General features: G+C 37.9%; 1 protein-coding gene across 2 annotated transcripts in view; it reads right to left on the reverse strand.

Moving 5' to 3' along the window:
• Positions 1-27,830, reverse strand: part of ezh2 (enhancer of zeste 2 polycomb repressive complex 2 subunit) — a 67,778-nt gene that overhangs the window by 37,605 nt on the left and 2,343 nt on the right. For both annotated transcript variants that reach the window (XM_052015535.1, XM_052015534.1), the window contains exons 2-7: positions 19,599-19,775; positions 16,424-16,549; positions 12,176-12,295; positions 11,541-11,661; positions 8,879-9,067; positions 6,752-6,854 (exon numbers count right to left, since the gene is read on the reverse strand). In XM_052015535.1, coding sequence (XP_051871495.1) covers positions 6,752-6,854; positions 8,879-9,067; positions 11,541-11,661; positions 12,176-12,295; positions 16,424-16,549; positions 19,599-19,721 — 782 coding nt within the window. In that variant the 5' untranslated portion in view covers positions 19,722-19,775. The remainder of the gene's footprint in view (positions 1-6,751; positions 6,855-8,878; positions 9,068-11,540; positions 11,662-12,175; positions 12,296-16,423; positions 16,550-19,598; positions 19,776-27,830) is intronic.

Consider the following 27,830-nt stretch of genomic DNA (forward strand, 5'->3'; position numbering starts at 1 on the left):
CAAGATGTGCTTAAATATTGTTCATTGTATTATGCTTTATTGGATGGTTGCAAGAATTTCACCACTGCAAGTGGGTAATCCAATTGAATGTGCACTTGATATTCAAACATGTATAGAATGAAGATATATTATAGATGGATTTGATGTTAACAAGTTCATTTTAATGCCTTTATCTAGTTTCTTATCAGAAGAACTATGGTGCCAGCCAGGATACTGGTATACAAAAAGGTCAGCTTGATGCAAGTTGCAGAATATTGCCCTGACCAAATATATTTAAATCAACCATATTGTATATACCACAAAACTCCAATAATCCAGCACCCTCTGGAAAAGTAAATTTTCTAAACTACTGGATGTTACATTTATTAATACTCAAACACACTTTTATTTCATTATCTTTTATTATATATTACACAGTAGTATAATACATTTTCCAAGGAACCTAGTGAGTTTAAAGGGAGCAGGCAATTGAATCTGGCGAGTTTTAGCTTAAATGTTTCAGCTTTTAAATTTCAGATTGACCCCTGGTGTTCCTGATCCTGACCCATAGTCCTGACCCTGGTCACACACCCCACTCGCAAACAAACCATTGGGATTTCTGAATAATCAGATGCAAGATTATTGGAGTTTTGCTGTATTTATTTCTATAATGCAAACCTTCACAGAATAGATCTCCATCTAGTGCAGTCAAATATTAAATTAGATCACAGCTGATCTGTACTTCAATTCTATTCACTGCTGTTGTCCCATAATCCTCATCTATAAGGAAAACATCAATCCTCATCTTGAAACTTTCAATTTACCTGGCATTAACATTGCTAGTGGACAAAGAACCACACAACTCACAAGAATGCAAGAGAAAATAGGAGTAGGTTACTGGATCCCTCAAGCCTGTCTTGCCATTCAAATTGATCATGGCTGATCTGCCCCAGGCCTCATTTAACAGAATTACATACCTCCTCTTTAAATACCTCCAGTGGTCTAACCTCCACCACTTGAGGTAGGGAATTCCTGAGATTCACTACCCCTTTAGAGAAGAAACTCCTACACTCCTCCCTCTTTTTAGCCCCTCATCTTGCAACTACGTCCACCTCATTTGACACTTGGCCATTAGTGGAAGCATCTTAAAAACTACTTGATGAGGACGACAGTCTCAGGTGCAGGAAGATACTGATGTTTTGATAAAACAGCAGGAGCAATTGCAGATGGAATTTAACCTGATGTGCAAGGTGGTGTATTTTGGGAGGATTAATAAAGCTAGGGCATACACAATGAACAGCAGAGAGTGAAGAATTGTTGAGCATCACAGGGAATCTAGTGTACAAGGATCCCTGAAGGTGGCAGCTCATGTAGATAATGTGGTTAAGGCAGTACATGGGATACTTGCCTTCATTAGGCAGGACATAGAATATATGAGCAGGGAAGTTTTTGTGAAACTTTATAAAATATTGGTCAGGCAACAGCTAGAGTATTATGTGCACACTACAGGAAAGAAGTGATTGCACTGGAGACAGTGGAAAGGAGATTCATCAGTTGCCTGGGATGGAGTTTTTCAGTTACGAGGAGTGGCTAGGTTTCTTTTCCTTGGAGTGGAAGAGGCCAAGGGGTGGACTGATTTGAGATATACAAAATCATGAGAGGCATAAATAGGGTAGAGAGTAAGAAACATTTCACCTTAACAAAATCAGAGGGCAGGTTTAAGATAGAGGTTCAAAGGGGATCCAAGGAAGAAATATTCCCACCCGGAGTGGTTGGAATCTGGAGTATCCTGCCTTAGAGGGTGGTGGAGGCAAAAACTCTCACAACATGGAAAGCAGCACTTGAATTACAAGGCACTAGAATCTATGAGCCAACTGCTTGGAAAACAGAATTGGTATTGATGGTCAGCATGGACGTGGAGAGTCAAGGAACTCATTTTTGTGCAGCATTACTCTGTGGCTTGGCATGGCCCCTTTGTTTCAATAAGATTACCACTCATTCTTCTGAACTCAGGTCTAAACATTTTTGATGCTCATGATAGGACAACATTTTCATCCCAGGGTCAAGCTTCTGGACTGCCAACATATTTTTTTCTTAAAGGGGACAAAAAAAAGGTGCACAATAGTCCAGGTACAGCCTTACCTGCACCCTGTACAACTGTAACAATACTTTCTATTTTTAAACTCAAACTTATTAGCATTTGCCTTATTACTTGCTGCACCTGCATGCTAACTTTGTGCTTCATGCACAATAACTAAATCCCTCTGTATTCCACTCTTGCAGTTTCTATTCATTTAGACAATAGTCCAGCTTTTGATTCCTCCTACCAAAGTGCATGATCTCACACTTTCATACATTAAACTCCATTTACCAAGTTTTCACCCACTCATTCAATCCATCCATTTTTAGTTGCAAAGGTCACATATCTTCCTCACATCATACCCTCCAACTATTTGTATACCATCAGCTAACTTGGAGAAGGAAGTATAACGTACCCAAGTCTTTAACAGGGGGCCAAGAACCTGGACACCACTGTTGTCAGTAAAATCTCAGATGGTGACGAGGAGGCGTACAGGAGCGAGATAGTTCGGCTCACAACAACCACCTTGCACTCAACGTCAGCAAGACTAAGGAATTGATTATGGTCTTCAGGAAGGGGAAGTCGGGAGAACATACAGCAGTCCTTATTGAGGGGTCAGTGATGGAAAGGGTGAGCAGCTTCAAGTTCTTGGGCATCAACATCTTGGAGGATCTATCCTGGGCCCAAAACATCTATGCAATCACGAAGGCGACATGCCAGCGGCTCTCCTTTGTTAGGATTTGAGGAGATTTGGTACATCACCAAAGACTCCTGAAAAGTTCTATAGATGTACGGTGGAGAGGATTCTGACTGGTTGCATCACAGCCTGGTGTGGAGGCTCCAATGCACAGGATCGCAGGAGGCTGCAGAGGGCTGTAGACTCAACAGCTTGATCATGGGCACAGCCCTCCCCACCATCAAGGACACCTTCAAAGATATGGCACCTCAAGGTGGCAGCATCCATCACTGAGGACTCTCACCATCCAGGACATGCCCTCTTCTCATTACTACCATCGGAGAGGACATATAGGAGCTTGAAGACCCACATTCAACAATTTAGGAACAGCCTCTTTCCCTCCACCATCAGATTTCTAAATGGTCCATGTACACTGCCTCATTATTCCTTTTTTTTTGCACTATTTTGTAATTTATGGTAATTTTTGTCTTTGCACTATACTGCTGCAAAACAACAAATTTCACGTCATACAAGTCAGTGATGAACCTGATTCTGACTACCTATCTGACACCTTTTTCGTTACACAATGTAAATTTAGTGATTTTTATTTCCAATCAGTTTTTTGCCCCATCTGATTTCCCATATATGGATCAAGCAATTATTCTCCCTTGCTTAGACAAGAAATACCAAATTAGGAAACTACAGGATTCACTTTGACAATTTACATTTATTAATAGTCTATCAAGAGAGGAATGATAATCAATTACTTCAGATCTAACAAGAACACAAGAAAATAGGAGTGAGCAGGCCATCAACCCTTCAAGTCTACCCCACCATTTAATATGATCATGGCTGATTTATACTGGCCTCAACTCTTCCTCTGTGCCACTTCTCCATGCCTTACCTAGTCTTTGATCTATCAAATATTTATCCACCTCCACTTTAAATACTTCTAATAACCCAGCTTCCACCACCCACCAGAGCAGAGAATTCTAGAGAATCACTGCCTTCCACAAGAAATTTCTTTGCATTTTAGTTTTAAATGACCAGCCTCTTATCTTGTAGTTATCTTCCCTTGTTCAAAACTCTCTCGCCAGTGAAAATATCCCAACATCCACCCCGTCAAGCCCCCTTAGGATCTTATACATTTGAATAAAGTGACCCCACATTCTTCTCAACTCCAACTCCTCTTCTGAGGATGTGGAAGGGTGGGTCAGTAAGTTTGCTGATGATACAAAGGTTGGTGGTGTTGTGGATAGTGTAGAAGGTTGCTGTGGATTACAATAGGATATTGACAGAATGCAGAGCTAGGCTGAGAGGTGGCAGATGAAGTTCAACCAGATAAGTGTGAAGTGATACACCTCGGGAGATCGAATTCGAAGGCAGAATACAAGGTTAATGGCAGGACTCATAGCAGTGTGGAGGAACAGAGGGATCTTGGGGTCCACGTCCATAGATCCCTCAAGGTTGCCACGTAGGTCGATAGGATTGTTAAGGCGGGGTATGGAGTGTCAGCCTTCATTAGTCGGGGCATCAAGTTCAAGAGCTGCGAGATGATGTTGCAGTTCTATAGAACTCTGGTCGGACCACACTTGGAGTATTGTGTTCAGTTCTAGTCGCCTCATTACAGAAAGGATGTAGAAGCTTTAGAGAGGGTGCAGAGGAGATTTAGCAGGATGTTGCCTGGATTGGCGAGCATGTCGTATGAGGATAGGTTGAGCGAGCTAGGGCTTTTCTCTCTGGAGAGAAGGATGAGAGGTGACTTGATAGAGGTGTACAAGATGATAAGAGGCATAGATCGAGTGGACATTCAGAGACTTTTTCCCAGGGCGACAATGGCTAACACGAGGGGACATAATTTTAAGGTGATTGGAGGAAGGTATAAGGGGGATATCGGGGTAAGTTTTGTTTTTAAACACAGAGAGTGGTGGGTGTGTGGAACGCACTGCCAGCAGAAGTTGTAGGGGCAGATACATTAGTGACACTTAAGAGACTCTTAGATAGCCACATGAATGATAGAGAAATGGGGGGTTATGTGGGAGGGAGGGGTTAGCTAGATCTTAGAGCAGGATATAATGTCGCCACAACATTGTGGGCCGAAGGGCCTGTACTGTGCTGTAATGTTCTATGTTCTATTACACCCATTTGGAAGGCTTCTAATGGACACAGGAATCACACATATTCCGTTCCATTTGTTCTTGCACCCCCATTTCATTCCACTAATCTAAACATTGTTTTGCAACTCCTACTAAGGTTAAATTTTCCATCACTGTTAGTTATATCTCCCTTCTAAGTTTGGCATTTTCTTTTGATTTTTTCCCCCCTTTTCTTTACATTAATAGCATTTCATAAATGGAATATTTCTCATTGTGATAGAAGTAATAATGTGACATTTAGACTGAAGGAATAACTGGGAAACTATTTTGCATCTAATGGTATTACTTGCTCTCAAAATGTGAATGTGTGCAAGACTGCATTTCTTAATCCCAGTTGTCCAGAGAGTATGACTTTAATAGATCTGACAGTGAAATTACCTACAAAAATTCCAGAATATTAATCTAGTGTTTGAGAGAAAGTAGAAAAGGAAACTTGCAGTAATGTCACTTCCATCGCATCATGCCGAATAGTACAGATTACAGGCTTGGAGGCATGACTGAACCAAGCCAAGAACACTGTATATGCAAAGTCTATCAGTGGCGTTGTAGAAATTCAAATGAGTGGTGAGATCCAGTGGGAATTGTGTTATTTGCATTTCTACAGAATATAGAGTTTAGTTTTTCATAAAAATGGAGACCCTCTTAAACAGCAACTACATGTTTTATGGTAATTTTGAAATAATGCAAAGTAGCATTATCAATGAAAATTTGAAATAATTCACAAATTGAAAATGAATCAACTGATGGTAGTAGATTTGAAAGATTTTTGAGCTCAAGGTCTCAAAGATCAAGAGATACATCTGAATGGCAGAGTGAAATCAAGGATATGCAAGATGGAAAGATTAGAATACAAGGATCTCGTAAGACTACATCCAGAAATTTACAAAAATAAGGTGCAGGTCCATGAAAGGATTTGAAAACAATGAAGCTATTTATCTTTATAAATTGACATCTTGCTAGACCAAAAGCTAATTTAGTTAATTCAGTAAGCACAGGTCAATCAGTGAAAAGGATTTGGTGCAAGTTTGGACATGGGCAACAGTTTTGCATTGGCTTAAAGTTAAATACAATCAATTGTTGTAGTGCTGTGCTGGGTAAAAAAAACAAGTAGAGGATCCATAGCCAGACACAATCTGACATGGCAAAGTGTGGATCCTGTACGGGACAAAACCATTACTGGCCCAATAAACTTTACTACTTTCATTTTTAGTTCATACAGCAACACATGTCCAGAAATAAAAGCAATTAATTAGGGACCAACTGGTGCCCTGGAGAATGCATTTGAATCCTGTTTATTTTTCCTTAAATGATTCAGTCCATTATCATGAAATTAAAGTTTGGCATATATCACTTTTACATTGTTCTTTTGCCAACAACAAATACAACAGCTGTCAGGTCAGGCATTATGGCCTATTCATCAACTAGTTGCTGTTAGCATTATAAACTATCACATAATAATCTGCCAGAAGAAATATTCAATTTGGAGGAGCTTAAGGTGTATTGTCATGGGCAATTCTGACTTTACTGTCAATCTAAAAAAAATTATACCAACTGCCAGGAGTTTGGAATGCTTTGGTCTAGTAATGGTGAACCACTTTGGTAAATTAACTTATTCATCATAATGGTAAAGACAATGGGAGAGGGAAATAAAATTAAAAGTTAAAACAAAAAAAAATCAATTTCTTGTTTGCAATTAATTCTAGAGCTGCTGGCTATCAAATGAAATTATTTAACCAAATTATGAATCACAATTTAAACTACAGTTTATCACATATTTGTATTTACTTTCAAGTATAAATGGCACTGATCAACAAAAGCTCAATTATGTAACTATCTAAGAATAAAGCAGATAGTACTTACTTTTCCTTCAGCTCCTCTGGTGTACCTTTATCTGGGAACATGGATGAAATTGCTTCAAAGATCTTGTCACAGGGCTTTTTTCTCCCCTCATCACATTCTTTAACTGTGGACAAAGAAACCAATGATACAAAATTCCATGGTGACATTGGTTTAAGTACTGTACAAAATGTGTATTCCACATTATAAATTGAGATTATCATGCTAATGGTAAATCAAAAATCCAGTAAAAAGACATCATCCTTACATGACTAAAACAAGCTTAATCAAAATTATAAAGATTCCTTAGACAGAAAAAAAAGTTGGTTTCCTCTCTGCTTCAAGTCAACTTAGCACAGACTCCCCCACTTGTCGCTAAAAATTGCTTTTCAGGAAGGAAACTTCGCAATACCCCAAGAAAGAAAGAAATCAGGAATATACAAAATTATATACCATATTAAAAAAAAGATTTGCAGTGAGGCACATGAAAAACTAGACTTTGCCTTGGAAGACATTTTCTGTAACTATCCAAAACTAATCCCAGTCTCTTCCTATTGCCTGGTTTCATTTGCTTCAAATATTTATTAAAATCACCTGATAAAATGCAGTGGATCAGTTCATAAACTGAGTCAGTTTTTATATCCTATAATTCTTTGTGTAAAATGACAAACTTGCATTTGTATAGTTTTTCCAAGATGCCCTATAACACTTCAGTTAATCAAGAATTTGAGATGCAAGCATTCTGATTATGCAAGTCACATAACAGCTAAACTGCACACAACAAATGCAAACACTACATAACTGACCAGGTAATATTTTCCTCATGCTCATTATTGAAGTCATGATCCTTCATTCCAACTTCTAAACCATAAAAATCTTTCTGCCTTCAGGAAGCATCTGGGTTTTCCAAGGTTCTGCTTAACCAGTGTCTCTAATTCTCCTTTTACTGGGTTCCCACAGTCAATTTCACAATTTGACAATCCAAAACCACCTACACTATTCTTGCCTGTTTCAGAACTAATGTCTTGCACAATTTTATCACTTTACTTTTGCAGTCTATACCTCTATTTAAAAGAAAATTGCTATTGTACTGTATCTACATACTATCTAGGATTTATGTACTTGACCCATGCACTCTCCACCCACCCCAATTCTTCAGCACTTCATAATACACTTCCATTCCTTATTTTAATTATTAACATACACATCTTCTCATTTCTAATCCAGTCTTATACAGCAACACTGCCTACTCCAACACTTAGCCATTTGTTGGGTCATAGAGTCTTACAGCACGGAAACAGGCCCTTCAGCCCAACTCATCCATGCTGTTGCGCTGTGAGCTAGTCCCATAGAACTCTTAACCTCTCCTATTTATGTACTGATCTAGATGTTTTTTAAACATTGCTAATGTGCCTGCCTCAACCACTATTTCTGGCAGCTCATTCCAAATACACACCACCCTTTGCATGAAGCTGCTGCCCCTGATGCCCCTTTTAAATCTCTCGCCTCTGATCTTAAACCTATGCTCTCTTGTTTTTAGCACCTCCTCCCTGGGAAAAAGACTATGTGCTTTCATCATGTCTATGCCCCTCATGATCTTATACACCTCTATCAGGTCACCCTCAATCTCCTACATTCCAGGGAATAAAGTCCTAGTCTATGCAACTTCTCCTCGTAACTCAGGCCCAGTAATGCAGGCTACATCCTGGTGAATCTTTTCTAGTTTAATAATGTCATTCCTGTAACAGGGTGACCAAAACTGTACACAATACTCCAAGCAAGGCCTCACCAATGTCTTATACAACTGCAACATAACTTCACAACTCCTACATTCAATGCCCTGACTGATGAAGGCCAGCATGCCAAAACACCTTCTTCACTACCCTATCTACCTGAGATGCCACATTCACCGAATTATCCACTTGCAAGGGTGTCAAGAGATTTAGCATTTGCTCTCCCAGTACCCAGGTACAAAGCATTTATGTAAACATTTCAAGAATAAAAGGATCCTCAGCACTGGGCTACAACACTTCAAATTATTAGAGTTTCCTGTCAACTAACATTATGCATCTATTTTTCCTCCTATAGTTTACTATGTTTCTGAATTTATCACCAACATACTTGTTCAGAAACAGCAAAGTACACTCTTACCATCCATATTGATCTCCTGATAATCTTTTCTGGACTCATTACTTTCTTCTTTGATATCACTTCCATCAGTCTTCTCAGATTTATTCTCCTGATCCTCCTCCTCGTCTTCATCATCCTCTTCATTATCACTGTACTGGGTCAGAGCATTTACCAGCTCTACAAAGATCTCATCATTGATAAAACCACATTCTACAACATTGAGAAAACATTACAATTACGTGAGCCAAATGGCACAGACCCAATTTAAAATCCTAAAATAACCATTTTACCACATTACTGGCAGTATACAATGTGCTTCGCAGGAGCATTAAACAAAAACAAAATAAAAAACAGCCACATAAGGAAACAGCAAGACAGATGATCAAAGGTTTGGTTAAGGGAGATAGGTTGTGAGAAGCCACAAAAGGAGAAAAGTGGAGAGGTCTTTGGAGAAAATTCCACAACTTATAGTCTTGGCAAATGAAGGCAGTGGTGGTGACTAAATATGGAAACTGCAAGTGTCCTGAATTAGAGGATTACAAGGTGACACGAGGTCAGAGATTTAAGGATTTATAAACAGACTTTATTTTAAACAAACCAAACTGAGGGTTAACCAGGAGCAGTGTACGTCAGCAAACACAGGTGTGATCAACAAAGGGATGACTAAGTTTATAGAGGGAACATGGAAGGCCAGTTAGAAATATATTGTAATAATCAAGTCTGCAGGACTCAAAGGCATGGACAAGGGTTTCAGCAGCAAGTGACCTATTGCAAGGCCAGATTTGGTGGGGAAGAGGGGTGCCTTAGTGGAAAAAGGCAATCTTTGAAATGGCATGGATAGAATTTCTGAAACTTGAGGCCAAGGACACAAACAGAGAGATGGATTTTGAGGGTGGGGAGCATAGTTTGATAGAGATTGAGGCAATGGCTTCAATTTTCTTAACTTTTAATTTGAGAGGCTTTTTACCAATTGACAACTTAGAGATAACAGAGGTAGCAGAGAGCTGAAGTTCTATATCATTTGTGTATGTGCGGAAACTGACATATTTTTCCCAACGTGCAGCATATAGATGAAAAACAGAATTTACACTTGGGGAAACGGGCAATTGTGAGAACTTGGGAAATTCTCTAGCTACAATAGAAAATAAAACCAAATTAGTGCAATCTCATCCAATTGAAAAACCAGTGGAGAAATACTAAAAGCACATGATGTGGTCAACGATTTCAAAGGCTGGAGAAAGGTTGAGAAGATCTCATTGAATCATAGAAACGTATACCACAGAAATGGGCCCTTTCAGCCTACCTTGTCCCTGCTGACAGAGATGAACATCTATGCTAATCCCATTTGCCTGTGGTCGACCCATATACCTCCATGTGTTTCGAATCTAAGTACATGTCCAAACACCTGTTAAATGCTGGAAGTGTACTTGGCTCCACTACTTCCTCTGGCAGCTTGTTCCAGATATTCACCACCTTCTGTGTGGAAAAAACTTGCCCTTCAGATCTCCTTTAAATTTCTCCCCCTCTCAGCTAAAAACCTGTGTCTTTCGATCTAGACTCCCTTGCGCTGGGCAAAGGATTCCGATTATCTATGCCCCTCAATTTTATAAACCTCAGCTTCCTCCATTGCAGTGAGAATAAACCCAGCCTATCCAATCACTCTTTATAACTACAGCCCTCTATTCCAGGCAGCATACTGATGAATCTCTTCTGCACACTCTTTTCCAACCACATCCCTCCTGTAGTTGGTGACCACAACAGGAGGGAATCATATTTGGTGCAATCGTATAGGATATCAATGATCAGAGCAGTTTTAGTATCATGGCACAAGCAAAAATCAGACTGGAGGGATATAACAAAGAACTACAGACAAGATGGTACAAATTTGGAAGGCATTAACACATTGAAGAACTGGAGTGAGAAAAGCAAGGTTGAAGATAGGGCAATCATTTCCAAGGACAAATGATTTGTGCTGTTTTTAATGACAAAAGTGATGACAGCGTGTTTGAAAGAGGATAGAACAGTCCCCAAGAGCAAAACATTAACAACAGCCTAACAAAGTGGCCAGGAAGGAAACTTGGATATACAGTAGTTTAATGGAAATAAGAATAAAAGGAATTTGCAGACAGTACATGGAGAAATAAGTAAAGAAGAATACAAATTTTGGACTAGGGTCCTGGCAAACAATTTAAAATTAGCCTAGTGGTCTGAGGAAACAAGGAAGGAGGTAAGAAAAGGCAGAAGACTGATGCTCCCAATCTGGCCGACGATGAATTTCACAAGTTCACTGCACGTTATTAGAGAAAAAGACAAAAGAGACCACAAGACTACGCCTTTTCTCCAAAAAATATCTTGTTAATCTCAAACATTCTGGCATGTACAAATGATTTTTTTCTAAGAAAAAAAAATGCTGCACATTCTAGAGTCCAATATCATTAATAAATCTCATAATCAGATCAGGATAGCTAGAGAAATTACTGCAAAGAATAGAGGTTAGATGCTTTAACAGTAATTGCTTTACAAATCACACCATGAGAGGTACGATGTCAGTTACAGATTTCAAGCCTTATGGATGCTCCAAAATGTTCCCGGATTCCTCACTTTGGAAATCCAAAAAGCAACATGGCAGAAATAAAATTGCCATGTGGATCCCTATTCAAAAGTAACAGATAGAAAGTCTTACCTCTGTCTCCATGCACTTTTCCATCATAGTTTTTTATGAGTTCTTCAATGAAAGTCCCATCTTGATCCAAGATTTCATCACCCATATAGGGAATGTTATGCAAAACAGTTTCATCTTCCACCTCAAATTTAAGAGAAAGTTTCTTTGATATAAACGTAAAGAGTACACCAAGCATCCTGTTCATCTCGGCACTCCTAATTAGTGCAAAATTCAGACGTCTATTGACTCTTTGTATACTGTCCCCCAATGTTATTGAGTATCTATTAAGTCAAAAAGACTTAGGAAAGTTGACTTATATTTAGTGTACTAAACTTCAGAAAAAAAAGATTTAGTAATAATAAAGTCAAACCTATTGCCCTGAAAGTAAACAATATCTTTTATTGGAAAAAGACACTAGTCCAAGCTCTTTTCCACTTGTTTTATTATGTCATGTTTGTTACAAAATTTAGCTAGTCCTTGCATGAAAATTTTCAATTACTAATGGTGTGTAATAATCAGCACACAAATTTAACATTTCTGAATAAAAACAGAATTAAAGAACCTCATTCCACCCACTCCCCTAATACGAATAGAATTTATGAATGTATTCCTGAAGAAAATTGTAAAAAGATTATTCCCGTGTCTGGATCACATACCATGAAATTTTGCTGAAGAGGAGACCAGGAATACATAACTGGGATTGAGGCCACTGCATTCAAGGTCTTCAATGGGATTATCTGTTTTGGAAACTCAGGGAATCCACTCTCCACAGCACACTGGAAATACACAGAAAATACAAGTGATCAAATTACTGTTTGAACTGAGCAAACAATGCACTTTAAAGACAGGATGATGTTACATGGTAAATAGCCCAACTGTAGATTTTGAAAGCAAAGAAATATCTAGCATTTGGCCTATTGCACCTACACCAGTTTTGCTGGAGTCTAATCTCATAGCTCATGCTCTCCTCATAACTCTATCATCCCATACTTAAAATGCTTATTAATTGTTCTGCCTTAATCACTCTGCGATGAAATACCACACTACACAAACCCATTTCCTCCATATTCTTCACAAGTAAAAGCAAAGTTAGGCCATTCAAGCGATTGAGTTATGGAGAGAGGTTGAACAGGTTGGGACCTTTTTTCACTGGAGTGTAGAATGAGAGGTGACCTTATAGAGGTGTACAAAACTATGAGGGACATAGATAGGGTAAATGCACAGTTTTTTTCCCAGGGTTTGGGTTTAAGGTGAGAGGGGAAAGATTTAATAGAAACCTGAGGGGCAACATTTTTACCCAGAGTGTGGTCAATATATGGAATGAGCTGCCAGCTTAAGATGGGAATCTTGGTCAGCATGGGCTGAAATGCCTGTTTCTGGGTGGTATTACTCTATGACTCTAAATTGACATCCTTTCCCCAACTCGCCCACACACCAACAACTCAAACCAGAAGAAATGTTTTCAATAAAGCTTTTTTTTCCCCGATAGAGAACCTCAATTAAATCTTAACTTTTCCCACTCTACTGGAAATAGTTTCAAATCAAAATTCCTTCTTAGAACCTATGCTCCTAATCATTGGTATCATCCTAATGCAGATGCTTTAGTAAGACTTATGACTTAGCATCCTTTCCATAGCAAAATCCTCAATTTTACCCACAAATCTGGACCCAACTATTTCCTTTTAAAGATTTATAACCTGCTATTACTACAACCTATTTTCATCACATCAGCAGTGAACAACTGAATTAATCTATCTTTAAGCTTCTTTCTATCAATGCTGCTCTCTTTCCATTCATACCCTAGAATTAATTTTTGTAGTAAGCCTTCAACAGAACATTTCAAACTCCTTTTTTAAAATCCCTTAGTTATTGTGCAACATGGTGAAAACACAAGCATATATTCTATCATGCAGCTAGCTGCCCTTATAGCAAATGCAACAAAGAATCAGCAATGGCACCAGGCCTTATGTCAAAAAGGTATTAAACACTGAAAATTTCACATCAGAAAGTCAAACTTTCCCGCAAGGAATAACTGGGAAGTTTCACACTGCATAAACATACACATATTACATAGAGGCATAGAGTACAGAAATACTCTTCAGCCCACTATGACTATAATGACCATCAAGTACCCATATACACTAACCCCATTTAATCTGGCACTGGTCAGTAGCCTTCCATGCTTTGCCAATTCAAGTGCTCATCTAGACACTTTTTAAGATGTCATGACCTGCCTACATCACTCTCTCATGCAGCTTGTTCCAGATTCCACCCTCTGGGGGGAAAAAAATTCTGCTCATATCCCCTATAACCCTTACAGTAAAGCTAGTTTAAGACACTTCTGCCATGGTGAAATGTTTCCTACCATCTACCTTATCTATGCCCCTCCCATTTTGTATCTCTGCTAAGACCTTCTCAGCCTCCTATACTCAAAGGCAAATAAACCCAGTCTGCCCTCATAACCAAAAAGCTCCATCCAAGACAACACTCTGGTAAATTTCCTCTGCACCCTGTCCACTACAATCATATCCTTCCTGTACCATGGAGACCAAAAATATGCACAGTACTCCAGCTGCAGCCTAACCAATGTTTTATAAATATATACCATAAAGTCCCTGCTCCTGTATTCTATGCCCAAGCTAACGAAGGCAAGTATCCTGTATGATTCCACCCCCTTTATCTACCTGCGATGACACTTTCAGGGCTCCTTGGAATTTTATACTTCAATTAACTATTTTAACTTTTCCCCACACCACTGGAAATAGTCCCCAATCCCTAGGACCCTATCATTCATTGTGTATGTCCTATCCTTAACAGTCCTCCCAAAGTGAATCACTTCACATTTATCAGGTTTAAATTCCATCTGCCATTGCTCTGCCCATTTTACCAAATGATCTATAGTAACACATCGCCCAAAACTATCTTCCTCATTATCGACATCCCCAATTTTCATGTCATACTTCTAACCATTAAAACAAACAGATCAGTGCACAGAAACTCTGCTCAATTCGTTATGATAAACAACACTTTCCACGTTACTTTTACATACAAAAGATATACACACATCAATCTGATTTTGGCCGGTCCTGCTTTGATCTGTGTCTTTGGATTTGGATTAAAATTGAATATTTTTACTTTAATTCATCTGTTCAATTAGGCAGCTTACCAAGATTTTGTATTTAACTAATTAACTGTTTGATGTGTGAAGTTTGAACCAAAACATCTACGAACCACAAGGACCAGGGACCCAAATTTAAAGTGATGAACAAAAGACGCAAGGGATGCGAGAGAAAAGTAGTTTTGATCTTGAACTCACTTCCTATAAGAAGCAATAATCAGGGCTTTAAAAAAAAGGGGAAGTTGGAGGGGGAAAAAAATCACAGCGCTACAGGGAAAGAGTAGAACAGGATTAGAATGCAAAGAAATATCAGGAGACTGCCATTCAACCACTCGTGTCTACTCCACCATTCTAAAGATCAAGGCTGCCCTATCACTTCCTTACACTAACCACATTTCCTTTCACTAACTCTGGAATGTTTCAACCTCCTTCCAACAATATGTTAAATCTTAACATCTCAGCTAAAATTACCACCATGAAGAAAGGTGTGCTCATCAGGAGTACCTCAGCTTTCTTTTATCCTTATTATACTAGTATTAATGTCAAATGCTTTATCAGAATAATCCACAAGAACTTCGTCACTTTAACCCTTCTATTGCCCTGATCTGCACAGTACTGTTTTCCATGACTCTAATCCATCTGTTACATTGTATCTGTTTTTCTGCATCTCTGGTATCATATAACTTCAGTCATTTCCACTATCCAGTATGCCCAACAACAAATTACATAAGAATTAAAAGTAATTGTTGAGCTGGAATTGGCTTGCAATGTACAAATTAGCGATGTGTTTGTTGGCCTACGTCATCTTGCAACTTATGAATTAATTATTAAATCTTCACCCAAATATATTCCAGCCTCTGTCATATATTGGTAACTGCTAAGAGAACACAAATATAAATATAATATAAATTTAATATGCATTGCCAAATTCACAATGATACCCTAGACATTTCACTATTTCTTGTTGCAGGTGGCGGGTGAAAAAAGGCAAACAGAATGTAGCAGCTGGATAAGAGACATGGGGAAAACAGTACTGTGCCAAGCAGGGAGGAAGAAAGAAAGATTGATGTGACAAATCGTTTGTGAACAATCAAGGTAAAACATTAGACTGGCATTAATGTTAGATGATTGAAGAGGTAATGTTCAGGCACCACAGCTGAACACTTCATTTGTTGTGTGTTAACTTTAGTGATATGTTAGCATGCTTAATTTTGCAGGGAGTTGAAATGCTTTGGAGGTGTGATAAAGACATCGTTCAAGCAGCACAAAGCTGCTCTCAGAAACACTTTGGACAAAGGCAGTTTCAATAACCGTCAAATTTTACTCATATCAAAAATGTTCTGTATTATAGGAATTACACTTCAAGCGTACTTTATTGGGCACAAAGCAATAAATAAATACTCCCTCTAATGTTACAAAGAATCAAAATATCTATTAACATAGTTTGATAATACTTTTGGACACTGTACAACTTTAATCTCAGTTTATCTGCAGAATTCTAAAAATACAGACACATAGAAGTATTCCTCAGGACAAAGCAGTCAAACATATTTGAATTTTGCCAATTGTCCCATTTGTAACAGCACTATTTATTTAATTTAAAATGCCGATACACAGAATAAAGTATAGCATAAAAAGAGATCAATTCATTGTCTACAAAGCATTGCATGCAATTAAATATGCAATTGCTTTCTACAGAATGACGGCATTTAAAGAGCCGAGCAATCACTAACAAGCTATAATGATTACCAAATATCCTTTACCCTGTCTTATAAATGTATTATACCTCTCTTGTACCACGCATTGTGCTCACTGTCATAATGTGAACAGGTTGTATCCGGTGCTGCTTCCAATCCTGGTTCAATATTTCTGTTTTTTCTTTGATTTTCTGGCGATTTGCACTAAACATGCTCTGTGAAGAGAGTCAGGGAGCTCATTTTAATTCCATTTATATTGATCCAGACCACTAATCAAACCTGAAAAATGCATTATCGTAACATTACATGCATCCAGTCTCCTTGCAACTTACTTAATGGAAAAATGGATCACATACAAAAAGAAAATAGTCATAAAGAAAGGTATTGAATGTGAAGAAATTACATGCAAGAAAAAGTGTATGAAATCTAATAAGACCAGAAAGTAGCTGGAAATACTCCACAAGTATGCCAGCAACTGCTTAGAAAGAAAGCCAATGGTTCAAACTGATGATCTTTCATCATAACTGAAATCTAGTTCACGTTATCAAATTTCAGAATCGTGTTCCCCAACTCAACTCATAATGCCAAGTACTAAATTTGGTGTAAAATAGCACACTGAAATCCAGTATTTCCAATCTCTCTCCAATCCAGGCAATATCCATTTACCTCAACTTCTTACTTTAATTTTTCTTCACAGTCCAGATGAGTGAGAATTGCCTTAATCTTCTTTATGTAGTTATAGCACCAGAATTTTATTTCAATAGCTTTTCTTCCTACACCTTCATTACCAACTCAGAAACACTACCACTCCCCACGCACCCATCCTGGGTCACCTTGTACGCTATCCATGTGCTGGCGTTCAGTGAAATCAACCCATTTTACGTTCATTCCTGGACTGCGAGCAATACTGACACATGGTAGTCTTTCTTTTATTACATATTTATTCACAAAACCGAGGACGTCACAGGCCGACATTTATTGCCAACTCTTATTTACCTCAGAACTGAGGAAACCACTAGGGATCAACCATATTGGCAAATATGAAGTCCCATACAAGCCAGACCAGATAAGAATGGTAGGTTTCCCTTTGCAAAGGACCAAATGACTTAAAAAAAAATCCTCAGGAAAATAGGAGAGGGATATTTGGCTCTTCAAGCCCAAGGCATTCAATACAATCATGACTGATGCTTTACCTCAATACTATATTCCTTTTCTTTGACCATGCACCCCAATTTCGTAGAAACCGATTTCCTTCTTAAATATGTTCACGGCCTTGGCCTCCAGAATCTTCCATGTTAGAGAACTCCAGAGGTTCACCAGCCTCCAAGTAAACAAATTTTTCCTCACCTCAATTCTAAGCATCATACCCAGTATCCTGAGACTGATGCTGGTTTTAGCCAGGTGAAATATCCTTCCTGTCATGCCCTTTTGTACATTTTGAATTAGTCCTGTTCTCATTCTTCTAAACTCCAGTGAGTACAGGCTGATTTGACCTAACCTCCCCTCGTACTATAGTTCCACCATCTCAGAACTCAATCTGGTGAGCTTTCCTTGCACTCCTTCTATGGCAAACATATGCTTTCTAAAGGAAGATCAAAACTGCATGCAATATTCCAGGTGTGGTCTCAAGGCCTTGCACAATTGTAGCAAGACATCCTTACTCCTGTACTCAAAATATCTTGAAATGAAACCTAAAATACCATTTACCTTCTTAACTACTTGCTTCACCTGCATGTTTGCTTTTGGTCACAGATGCACAAAGAGATCTTTGGCACATTTGCTAATCTATCATTTAAATAATATCCTGCCTTTACTTTGCTACCAAAATCCATTTATCCATGTTTTATTGCATCCACTGTACATTTGCTCACTCACTCATCTGAAAATCTCCCTGAAGCCTCTTTGTATTCTCATCAAACCAACTCTCAATTCCACCCAGCTTCATGTCATCAGCAAATTTAGAAAGTTTAAATTGGGTGCACTTATCCAAATCTTTGATACATGTTGTGAATACCTGTGAAAACATGCAGGTACAAAGTACACTTCTTGAAGCAGTTTTAAATTAATAGGTGAGTTTATGAGTAAATTATTCATTTTCCTGAACTCCTGGAATAAGCAGGTTGTCTTATAAGAAGAGGTTGGACAGAGCAGGTTTATATCTGATGGAGTTTAGAAGATCCCTTGACTGAAAAATACAAGATTCCCGAGGGGTCTTAACTGGTTAGATGTAGAGAGGACATTTCTTCATATGGGACAATATCGAACTAGGGCCACAGTTTAAAAATCAATGGTCACCAATTTAAGACAGTTGAGGTGAATCTCTTTTCTCTTAGAGGGTCATGAGGCTTTGGAACTCTGTTTCTCTAAGGACAGTGGAAGTACTTTTTCAAATTTTTTTTTAAGGCAGACATAGATGAATAATTGATAAAGAAAATGGTGAAAGGTTACTGCAGGTAGATGAGAATGTCATTAAGAAGTTGCAATCAGGTCAGCCACAATCTTATTAAATGAAAGAACAAGCCTGACAGGCCAGGTGACCTAGTCCTGCTCCTATATTGCATGTTCAAGTGTATTTTCTATACTATATTGGAAATTATGCAAGAAATGAGGCATTATTTTCACTCAGTTTGCTGGATCTGGGACATTACCCGAAAAGGGTGGGAGAGCTGATACCATAAATTTTAGACACGAGTCAAAATGGATAATTCAGGATTATGACCTTAACAGGATTGCAGCCAAAAACATTGGACTGTGGGACCAAAAAAGTGCTCCTCTGACGAGCCTACAATGCTATGGCCCCCTTCTATGCTGTTTCTGATATTTATCCAGGTCAAACGAAAAAAATTGCAGCTTAAGCATTAAGAAATAATTTGAGTCCAGCAATTATAGTTGTGGCACTGTAGCAGGTTCACTAAGGTTAGGAACTTTAATCTTGTAGCAAATAAATGTATGAATAATTGGTTTCCAATTGCTATTTTTCCTTACTATACATTAATTATATAGGTTCATTCATTAAGGTAATAAAAAGTTAATTGAACTATTTGGATGCACAATTGTCAATTTTTTTTTAAAGAATGGTCAGTTATAATGAAACACTTTGCACTTTAAAGATGTTAAAGTTTAAGACTTCAACATATAAATTAATTAGGAGCACCCTCTCCTGGTCCTGGAAAAACATGCAATTGAAGCCAGCTGGTGCCAGCATCCTTTCAATGTTGAACTGTGTTATGAACAGTTCCAAATCAAAAAGAGGTAGTCCTTTACCTTAACTTCGTCAGCTCGTCTAAAGCGCTTCAGCTGTCGGAGACGCATATATTCAGACTTAACCCGTCTTCGCCAGCAAACTGGTCCTTTTGTGGATTTCTTGCCAGCAAAACCCATGGTCATTTGATAGATATCTTTCGATGGTGAAATTTTTGCTCTTCCAACCAAGAAAATGTCCTGCAAAGAAGAGTAATAATAATTAAAAAAAAACACAACTTCCAAAATATTAAAAGTTCTGTATATGACAAGAACTCTGCCTACACAGAATACCTCTAATCTAAGGCAAATCCGCAGGAATATTCTTTTAAAAAATGGAAAAACCCACGTACTGGTGTCAATCACTTGATAATTCAAATTATTCAGCACTATTTATACTTTTTGATATCCAACTGGCTTTCAAGTTGTCCAAAGTGTACTCTTCCATTTAATAAAAGACGTACTCCACTCAGTTTTAAGTCACCTACATAAAAGGACATACATATTAAATGTTAGGGCCCTGGGGAGTACTAATGAAAAGGATCTTGAAGTACAAGTCCGCAGATCCCTGGAAGCAGCAACACAGGTGGATGTGAAGGAGACATATGGGATGCATGCCTTCATCAGCCATGACAAAGAATACAAGAGTAGGGACCGTCATGTTACAACTTTATAAAACATTGGTTAGAGCACACCTGGAAAATTACGTGCAGATCTAGTCGCCACACTCTCGGAAGGACGTGATTGTGCTGAAGAGGGCGCAGAGGTGATTCACCAGGATATTACCTGAATTGGATTATTTCAATTACAAAGAGAGATAGCATAGACTGGGTTTGTTGTCCCTGGAGCGGAGGAGTGACCTGATAGAGGTATACAAAAGATATGAGGAGGCATAAAATAAGAATCTTTTTCCCATGATCTAAAACAAAGATGAGAGGTAAGAGGTTTAAAGGGGATCTGGTGGGGAACTCTCACCCACCCACCCACCAAGGGGTTGGAATCTAGAATGCACTGCCTGACAAAATAGTGGAGGCAGATGCTCTCACGTTTAAGAAATATCTATCTATGCACTTGAATCACCAAGGCATACAAGGATACAGACCAAATGTGGATAAATGGGATTAATATAGAAAAGTACAATGGCCAGCATGGATGTGGTAGGCAGAATAGCCTGCTTCTGTGCTGTTCTGTGATAAATACAATCATTCGTTATCCAAGTACTAACTTGCAGAAACTTTAAAAGTTTCAAATTAGATTGAAATGCAAAAATTGCAGTGCTGGAAATGTGAAATAAAAACAGGAAATGATTGAAATACTCAGCAGTTTAAGGCAGTAGCTGTGGAGAAAGAAAGTTAATGGTTCAGTTTGATGATCTTTCACCAGACTGTCTTTATTTCATAACAGATGAAAAATGGATGGGGATATGCACAACCTTTGTTATGCAAATCTACAGTATTACCTCAAGTCAAAAAATGTTACTGTTCTTAATTATAAAAGAGCATTTCACTTGTTACGTTTTGTAGCAGTGAAACATCAGAAACCAGTACTAATATTATACATAATAACCAAATTATGGATTAGACAAATAATCAAATAAGGAAATGCATTAAAAACTTCATGGAATAAAGAGAATTTTGGAAAAATAATTCCACAAATACATCTTTCAACAGCATAATCCCATGTTTCCCTACATTCAGCATTTATCCAAATTTGAAAATGTGAATCCAAGTGTGAAAACATGACTATCTGAAATATTTTTCCAGTTCAAAATTTGAAAGGTTTCCTTTATTAGTTTTACTAATCTTTTCCCTCAATTTGTTGAATTTCACATCTTTCATTTTTAATTTCCAAATTTCCTGCAATTGATTTAATTAGCAAGGCATCAGAGTTCTAGAAATCATACGTGCTTAATCGTTTAAATTATTTCCAATTTTTAACTGTGGATGTACACAGTCCTTCAGCATTCTTGCAGTCTACTTCATTTGACAGCACCATATTCACCCTCCTGACTCCCCACTCCTGTTCCTGCATCCCAGCTCCAAAAGACTATAATTTCCTATACCTTAAAATGCAAGCAGTCACAGTTCATCAGCAAACAATACATCTCCAACCTATTCACGCCATTGGGTTACAGCTATCATCCCACCTTATCAATAGTTGCTTGATTCCAACCAAGCTCATTTCAGCAAAATACTGTCATATCTTCCCTTGCATAATCTGCAGTTCAGTTACCTAATGTCTCTGACCATATTTTCAAATGAACATTCCACATGAATATTAACACCTAGCAAATGCAGAAAAAAAATACAAGACTGAAATACAAAACATTACAAGAATTAACATTTCGGTTACGAATCACCAATCAACGCAAACTCACCCATCACATTTTCAAGTCCAATAACTTCAAAAAAAAAAGCCAGGTATTTTGAGAGTTTTATTCCCCCCGATCTCTGAATCATAGATCTACCCATTTGCTTCTAAGTGATTCAGCTGGACTGTCCTTTGTCTCCAAATTATCAGACTGCTTGTCTGACGACCAATAGCAGATGAACAGATTTCTTCCAACTTAGTATTGACCAAAACAGATAGTGTCTTCAGTTATTGTGTTCCAATCACAAAGTTCGTCCCCTAACCACCAAATCTACCTTCCACTGCCTGAAAACAAACCAGACTCCGCAAAACATGGCACAAATTTAATCCAGAGATGAGCTTCAGATGAAGCAACCCCTATTTTATGATTGCCATCATGGTTTTCATATCCCTCAAGAATATATCCCTCAAGAATATATCCCTTCTTAGCTCTATCCCTACAACCTTCCAAGAGAACTCTTGGCCATCCAAATTTAATTATTCCACTACTGTCAGTCCAAGGTGCATCTGGTATGAGCCAAAGCTCTGGAATTTGCTTTCTAAACCTCTCCAGTTCTAAGGCTTCCTTTCATTCCTACCTCTGACCCAACTTTTGGTTGCCTGCTCCAATGGTTTTATCTTGCTGCTGACAGTCACCTTCATCTGCATTTGCATAATCCAGGTGCAGGTCTGTCCTACTGGACAAAAAGGTTCCATAAGTCCAGGCGCTGAATACCAACAGGGAGAAATCCTACCCTTCTAAAATGCCCTAACAACATTGATGGCCAGTAAAGCTCTGCCCCAGCTTTGACAACTGAAAAAGTTGTCAGGGATCTTAAAAAAAAATTAAAATCCACATGAGAATAGCTAAAAACATTATGCAAATCACAAATAGATTAGAGAAAAAAAATCTTACGTTTCACTTCTTGTGTTTCCTATAGCAGTGACCATCCCCATCAACATCAATATGCTTCCGATTCCACACTGGACCAAACTTAGTGAAAATCCAAGAGCTAATTCCCCAGTGTAAAAGCTAAATTATTCAACACAATTCAGCTCAAATGCTAAACTCCACGAGGATTCCAGCACCAGAAAACATTGAAACATATACTACCAACTCTAACACTACTAAAAGCTTTGGACTCTACATCTGACTGCACACGCATGGAAGTCCTGAATTGGCTGACAGCTAAATGCCAACAATTCCAAATATTCACCAGTAAACTCAAAACCATCTTAAAGTGGTTTGGCGCAGGATTTGTTTGCCAATGCTCCTCTGAAGTACTTTGAGATGGTCTGTTATGCAAATGCACAAATTCACTTCAGAAAGGCAGCATAATGACATCTTTAGTATGCAACATTAGTTATTCTTAAACATTGCCAGTAAACATCCAACTAAATGCCATGGTGATCCACTATTTACAGATATGAAATAGTGATTTATTCTGAGCACCTGCATTAGTAAAGGTAAAACTTAATTTTTTTTTACCCCCCCACCTAACTAAAACCAGGTATTATCAAATGATCCAGATCAGGCAGGGGATGAAAAATACTCTTGAAAACTCATTCTAGCAACATGGGAAAACAGCCACTAATCTACAAAATCTAGAAACTGTAATAAGCTGATTTACCAGAAAATCTGATATTGGTGATTTAATTGAGATTTTTAAAAAGTAGCTTGAAAACCTAAAGAACTCCCCGCCTCTTCTTTGAGCGGGTTGCTTGGAATCTTGTACACGTATCTAGCAGGTCAAATGCGACAGTATGTCAATGCTCTTTTCCAGAGACAACACCACTGTAATTGAGTACTCCCTCGTCAGTATTAATTATGCATCTGAAACAAAGTTTGAATGGCAGGCTATGGGCCAATAAAAATTCTGCACTGAACTAGAGACTGTAATGAGGTACATTAGTTTTATTATAGTGTTAAACAAATAGGCAGCAATACATCATGAAATATTGAAAATTGTTGCAATTACAGAGAACGAATCAACTTGTGCACTGTCAGAGATCATTCACAGAATCCAGTCCGAAAACTTACAATTAGGAAAGTCAAAGAACAATATCCACTCAGACATACCAAGCACCAATTTGCACTCATTTTAGTGGCAATACTCATAATCAATACTGAAATGCAGAACAGAGCAGCTATTAAAATAAAATGCATATTCCCATTTGAAGCATAAATACACTTACAAGAATAGGTTATGCAGCTATGCACAAATGCCAAGTCATACAGCTATAATCCTGAATCACTTGACAAGTGCCTACTTGCATACAATAGCTGTGGGCTACAAGAACCCATGAAACCATAATGAGAAATTTAGAGAAAGGCATTTAAAATTTGTACTGAGAAAATTAAGAACATACCATTTCAGAAGCTGTTTTCCTTGGCTAGAAAAAGGCAGGAGGATTTAGTCAAGATTTATAAAATTACGAGAGGCCTAGATAAGGCGAATAGAAAGGATTTATTGAGCAGAAAGCTCAATAACCAGGGAGCAAAGATTTAAGGTAATAAGGATTAGAGAACAGTTGAGGAAAAATGTTTCCATGCATGAAGGAGGTATGGAATTTACTACACGTATTCCTTCATTTACAAGTGCTCTATTAGAATTTTCACAATAATACCATCGACTCTTCAGGATACACGTCCTTGACTTACAAATCTATTTTTTTGCTATAATGAATAGCATGTCTGTCTCCCTGTCCATAAAAATACACTGTATCAAAATACCCATAATGTATTTCACTCATCCTTTTTGAGTAGTGAAATTTCACTTAACATTTTTTCCAAGAACACAACCCTTTGGTAAATAGAGGTTGAGCCAAAAATCCTCACAACATTATTAGTAGCACTTGGATGAGCACTTGACGTGCTGTCATAACAATCAAGGTCAAGGGTCTTGGAAAAGAGTCATTGTCAAGTTTCAATTATTCTTTTTGGCTGAGTGAACATAATGGACCATAAATACCTATCATTTAATCTCATATAGATTTTTAAAAATATCAGCACACTCAGTTTGTGAAAGAGATTTCCCCTTCCCTTTCCCATTAATTTCTTTTTAAAAAGCTAATTTTTGCTTTTGAATTGTCTGTATATTTTTGAGAAATCAAGACAACAAGCTTTTTTGGTAACCATCTCAAAGAGCATGACAACAAAGTCCAATCTAACCTTTAACACTGCTACAGGATGATCCACACTTAGAACCTAACCAACAGTAATTATAATCCAAAGATGACTGGTAAAGAAATATTAAGGAGGAACATATTATGTTTTATTCAAAAATAGTTTCAGTAGCCAACATTCAGACAGTTATTGCACATCAATAGTCTCCTCTGCAACTGTGCAGGAGGAAAACATTAACTGTGACTAATCAGTACGTGAAAAAGTGATGAGTAGCAGTAAAACAATTTTCTTTCCTACCTACACAGAACCATTTCAGCACGTCTCGAGTCATCTGTGGCATTTTAAACCTTATGTACTTCAGCAAAAAACAGCCCCCATACCAACACTAACAGCTAACCAAATATGGTTTCATATTGCAGCATATTCTTAACCAAGTATGTATTGCCACACTATAAAGATAATGGGGACATACCAAAGCTAATCCGCCTGAAATGTGCCACCTTCAAGCTACACTTAAAAAAACTTTTAATCTAAGATCACTGGGGACCATAAGCAACCCTTTCAACATAATGGGAAAATAATCCAATAACTAAAGACTAAAGACACATTATGCAGAATTCTACACTATTTTCCCCACAAAACTTTGAACAAACAAAAAATAACGAACATATTTGTAAAACATAGATTACACACATTCCCACTGTTAATGGTTCATTTCCTTGGTGTCCCAGTGACATGCATCCTGTAGACCCCAGCAGCTGGAAGTAAGGAAATCGCTCAAAGGACTGGCTCGCTATACCACAGAGCAGTACTGACAGCAAGCCAGATGTGGAGCCTCTGACCCCAGGAGTGGGGCTGTCAGAGAGTCTGGCACTGGTCCTTTCAGCAGTCTGGGGGAAACGACATTTCATTCCGCCATGTGTTTTTATAGTATGGATGAATGACAATAAAGTAACTTGAACTTGAGTTTTACTGGGGGGGGGGGGGGGGGAGGAAATGTAAGAGCAAGAGAGAGCCCATTTATTCAGTTGCACTGCCAAATCCAAGCTGCAATTTCTATATTGGAAAAATAATGAACTAAAAAAAACTTAAATTGTAGATTTTATGTTTAAAAACTCAAGATTCAGATGTTATGCTCTGCATAGTTGAAAATCCTGCATAGCCTCTTTAGACCCAGAGAAATTTCAATATATTTGGTGATAATGAGTTTGTGATAAATGGAAAAAACTAACTGTTCATTTCAATTTTTTTCAGGATTTAGTCTATCTAGTGTGTGTGTTTTACAAAATTAAGTCTATAGACCGATTTAAAATGTATCAAGTTGTAATTACAAGGCATCAACTTTCAACTTAGCCATCCTGGCAATATTCTTAAAACATACTGAAGATTCACCTTTGATCCATCAATAACAAAATTGATCCACAGGGCAGCATAGTGTCACAACTAGTAGAAACATTGCCTCACAGCTTCAGCAACCAGGTTCAATCCTGACCTCAGGTGCTGCCTGCATGGAGTTGGCATATTCCCCATGTGAGTTTCCTCCAGGTACTCCGGTTTCCTTCCACATCCCAAATACATGAGGCTTGTAGGTTAATTGGCCACTGTAAATTGCCCTAGTGTGTAGATGAGGGGTAGAATCTCGGGTGAGTTGATGGAAAAGCAAGGAGGATAAAGATGGGACTGGTGTAAATGCGTGCTTGATGATCGGCATGGATTGGGTGAGCCTAAGGGCCTGTTCTTTGCTGACTGACTATGACCTGGCACCAAACACTCAAAACTTCACAAGGGTATCATGATATGATTGTTCAAGTTCATAACTGGGACTATATAATTTACGCTGCAACTAACACCTCATCCGCTGACATATTCTACTTGATTCAAGATTTCCTTGGGTATTATTTCCCCTCATTACAATTCATATTTTTCCTGTTATCATACAAATCAATTTAAACTTTTGCTGTCATTTCAATAAAAATCAACTTTAAGTCAAGCACTTGATGCATAAATCCTTTTACTTCCCTCTTAATAATAGTGAAATCATTTAAATAGTTCCCATGAATGTTTCATACCAAGTTGACTTGGCATATACAAAAAGGGCATATACAAAAGTACTGCCTTTTTTTTGTACACGACTCCATTTCTTCAACAAAGGACTGAACTTCAAACTACAGTGAAGTACTATTGGTTATTTTAGTTTAAGAAAATGGACAAAAAACAAAATCTCACATGAAATTATACTAATTAGACTTTGAGTGGAGACAAGAACTAAGCTGTGCCAAAGGAGGGCATAGAGAGAGATAAGAGGCACGTTGATTTTTAAGCAACCTGCCCAAGAATGAGAAATAGATTCCAATAATTTCCTTACATTATTATATGATTTTACATCCATGTGGTGTTACTTCATTGCTCTTTCACTTGGCCATACAAGATTTTCCCACCTTAAAACAGTTATCCAATTTATTTCTGAAAATTACCACTGAATCTTTTACCACTATCTTTTTAGATAGTGTGTTTGGCGTTTGGAAATTGGAATCTTTTTAGATAGTGGAAAAAGATTCAATGGTAATTTTCAAAAAGAAATTAGATAAATATTTTAAGGGGGAGAAATCTTGTACGGCCAAGGGAAAGAGCAATGAAGTAACAGCACATGAATACCTCTTTCACAGTTATGACTCCTTTTTGTGTTGTTGGGGTTCAGGAGCTTTAGCAATATGATCATTTTTCAAAGGGAGTCAAGAATTATTGTTTCAAAAATATTTTGGCATAAAAGAGAAACTAAC

Source organism: Pristis pectinata, chromosome 5 (assembly GCF_009764475.1).
Source record: "Pristis pectinata isolate sPriPec2 chromosome 5, sPriPec2.1.pri, whole genome shotgun sequence".
NCBI lineage: Eukaryota > Metazoa > Chordata > Chondrichthyes > Rhinopristiformes > Pristidae > Pristis > Pristis pectinata.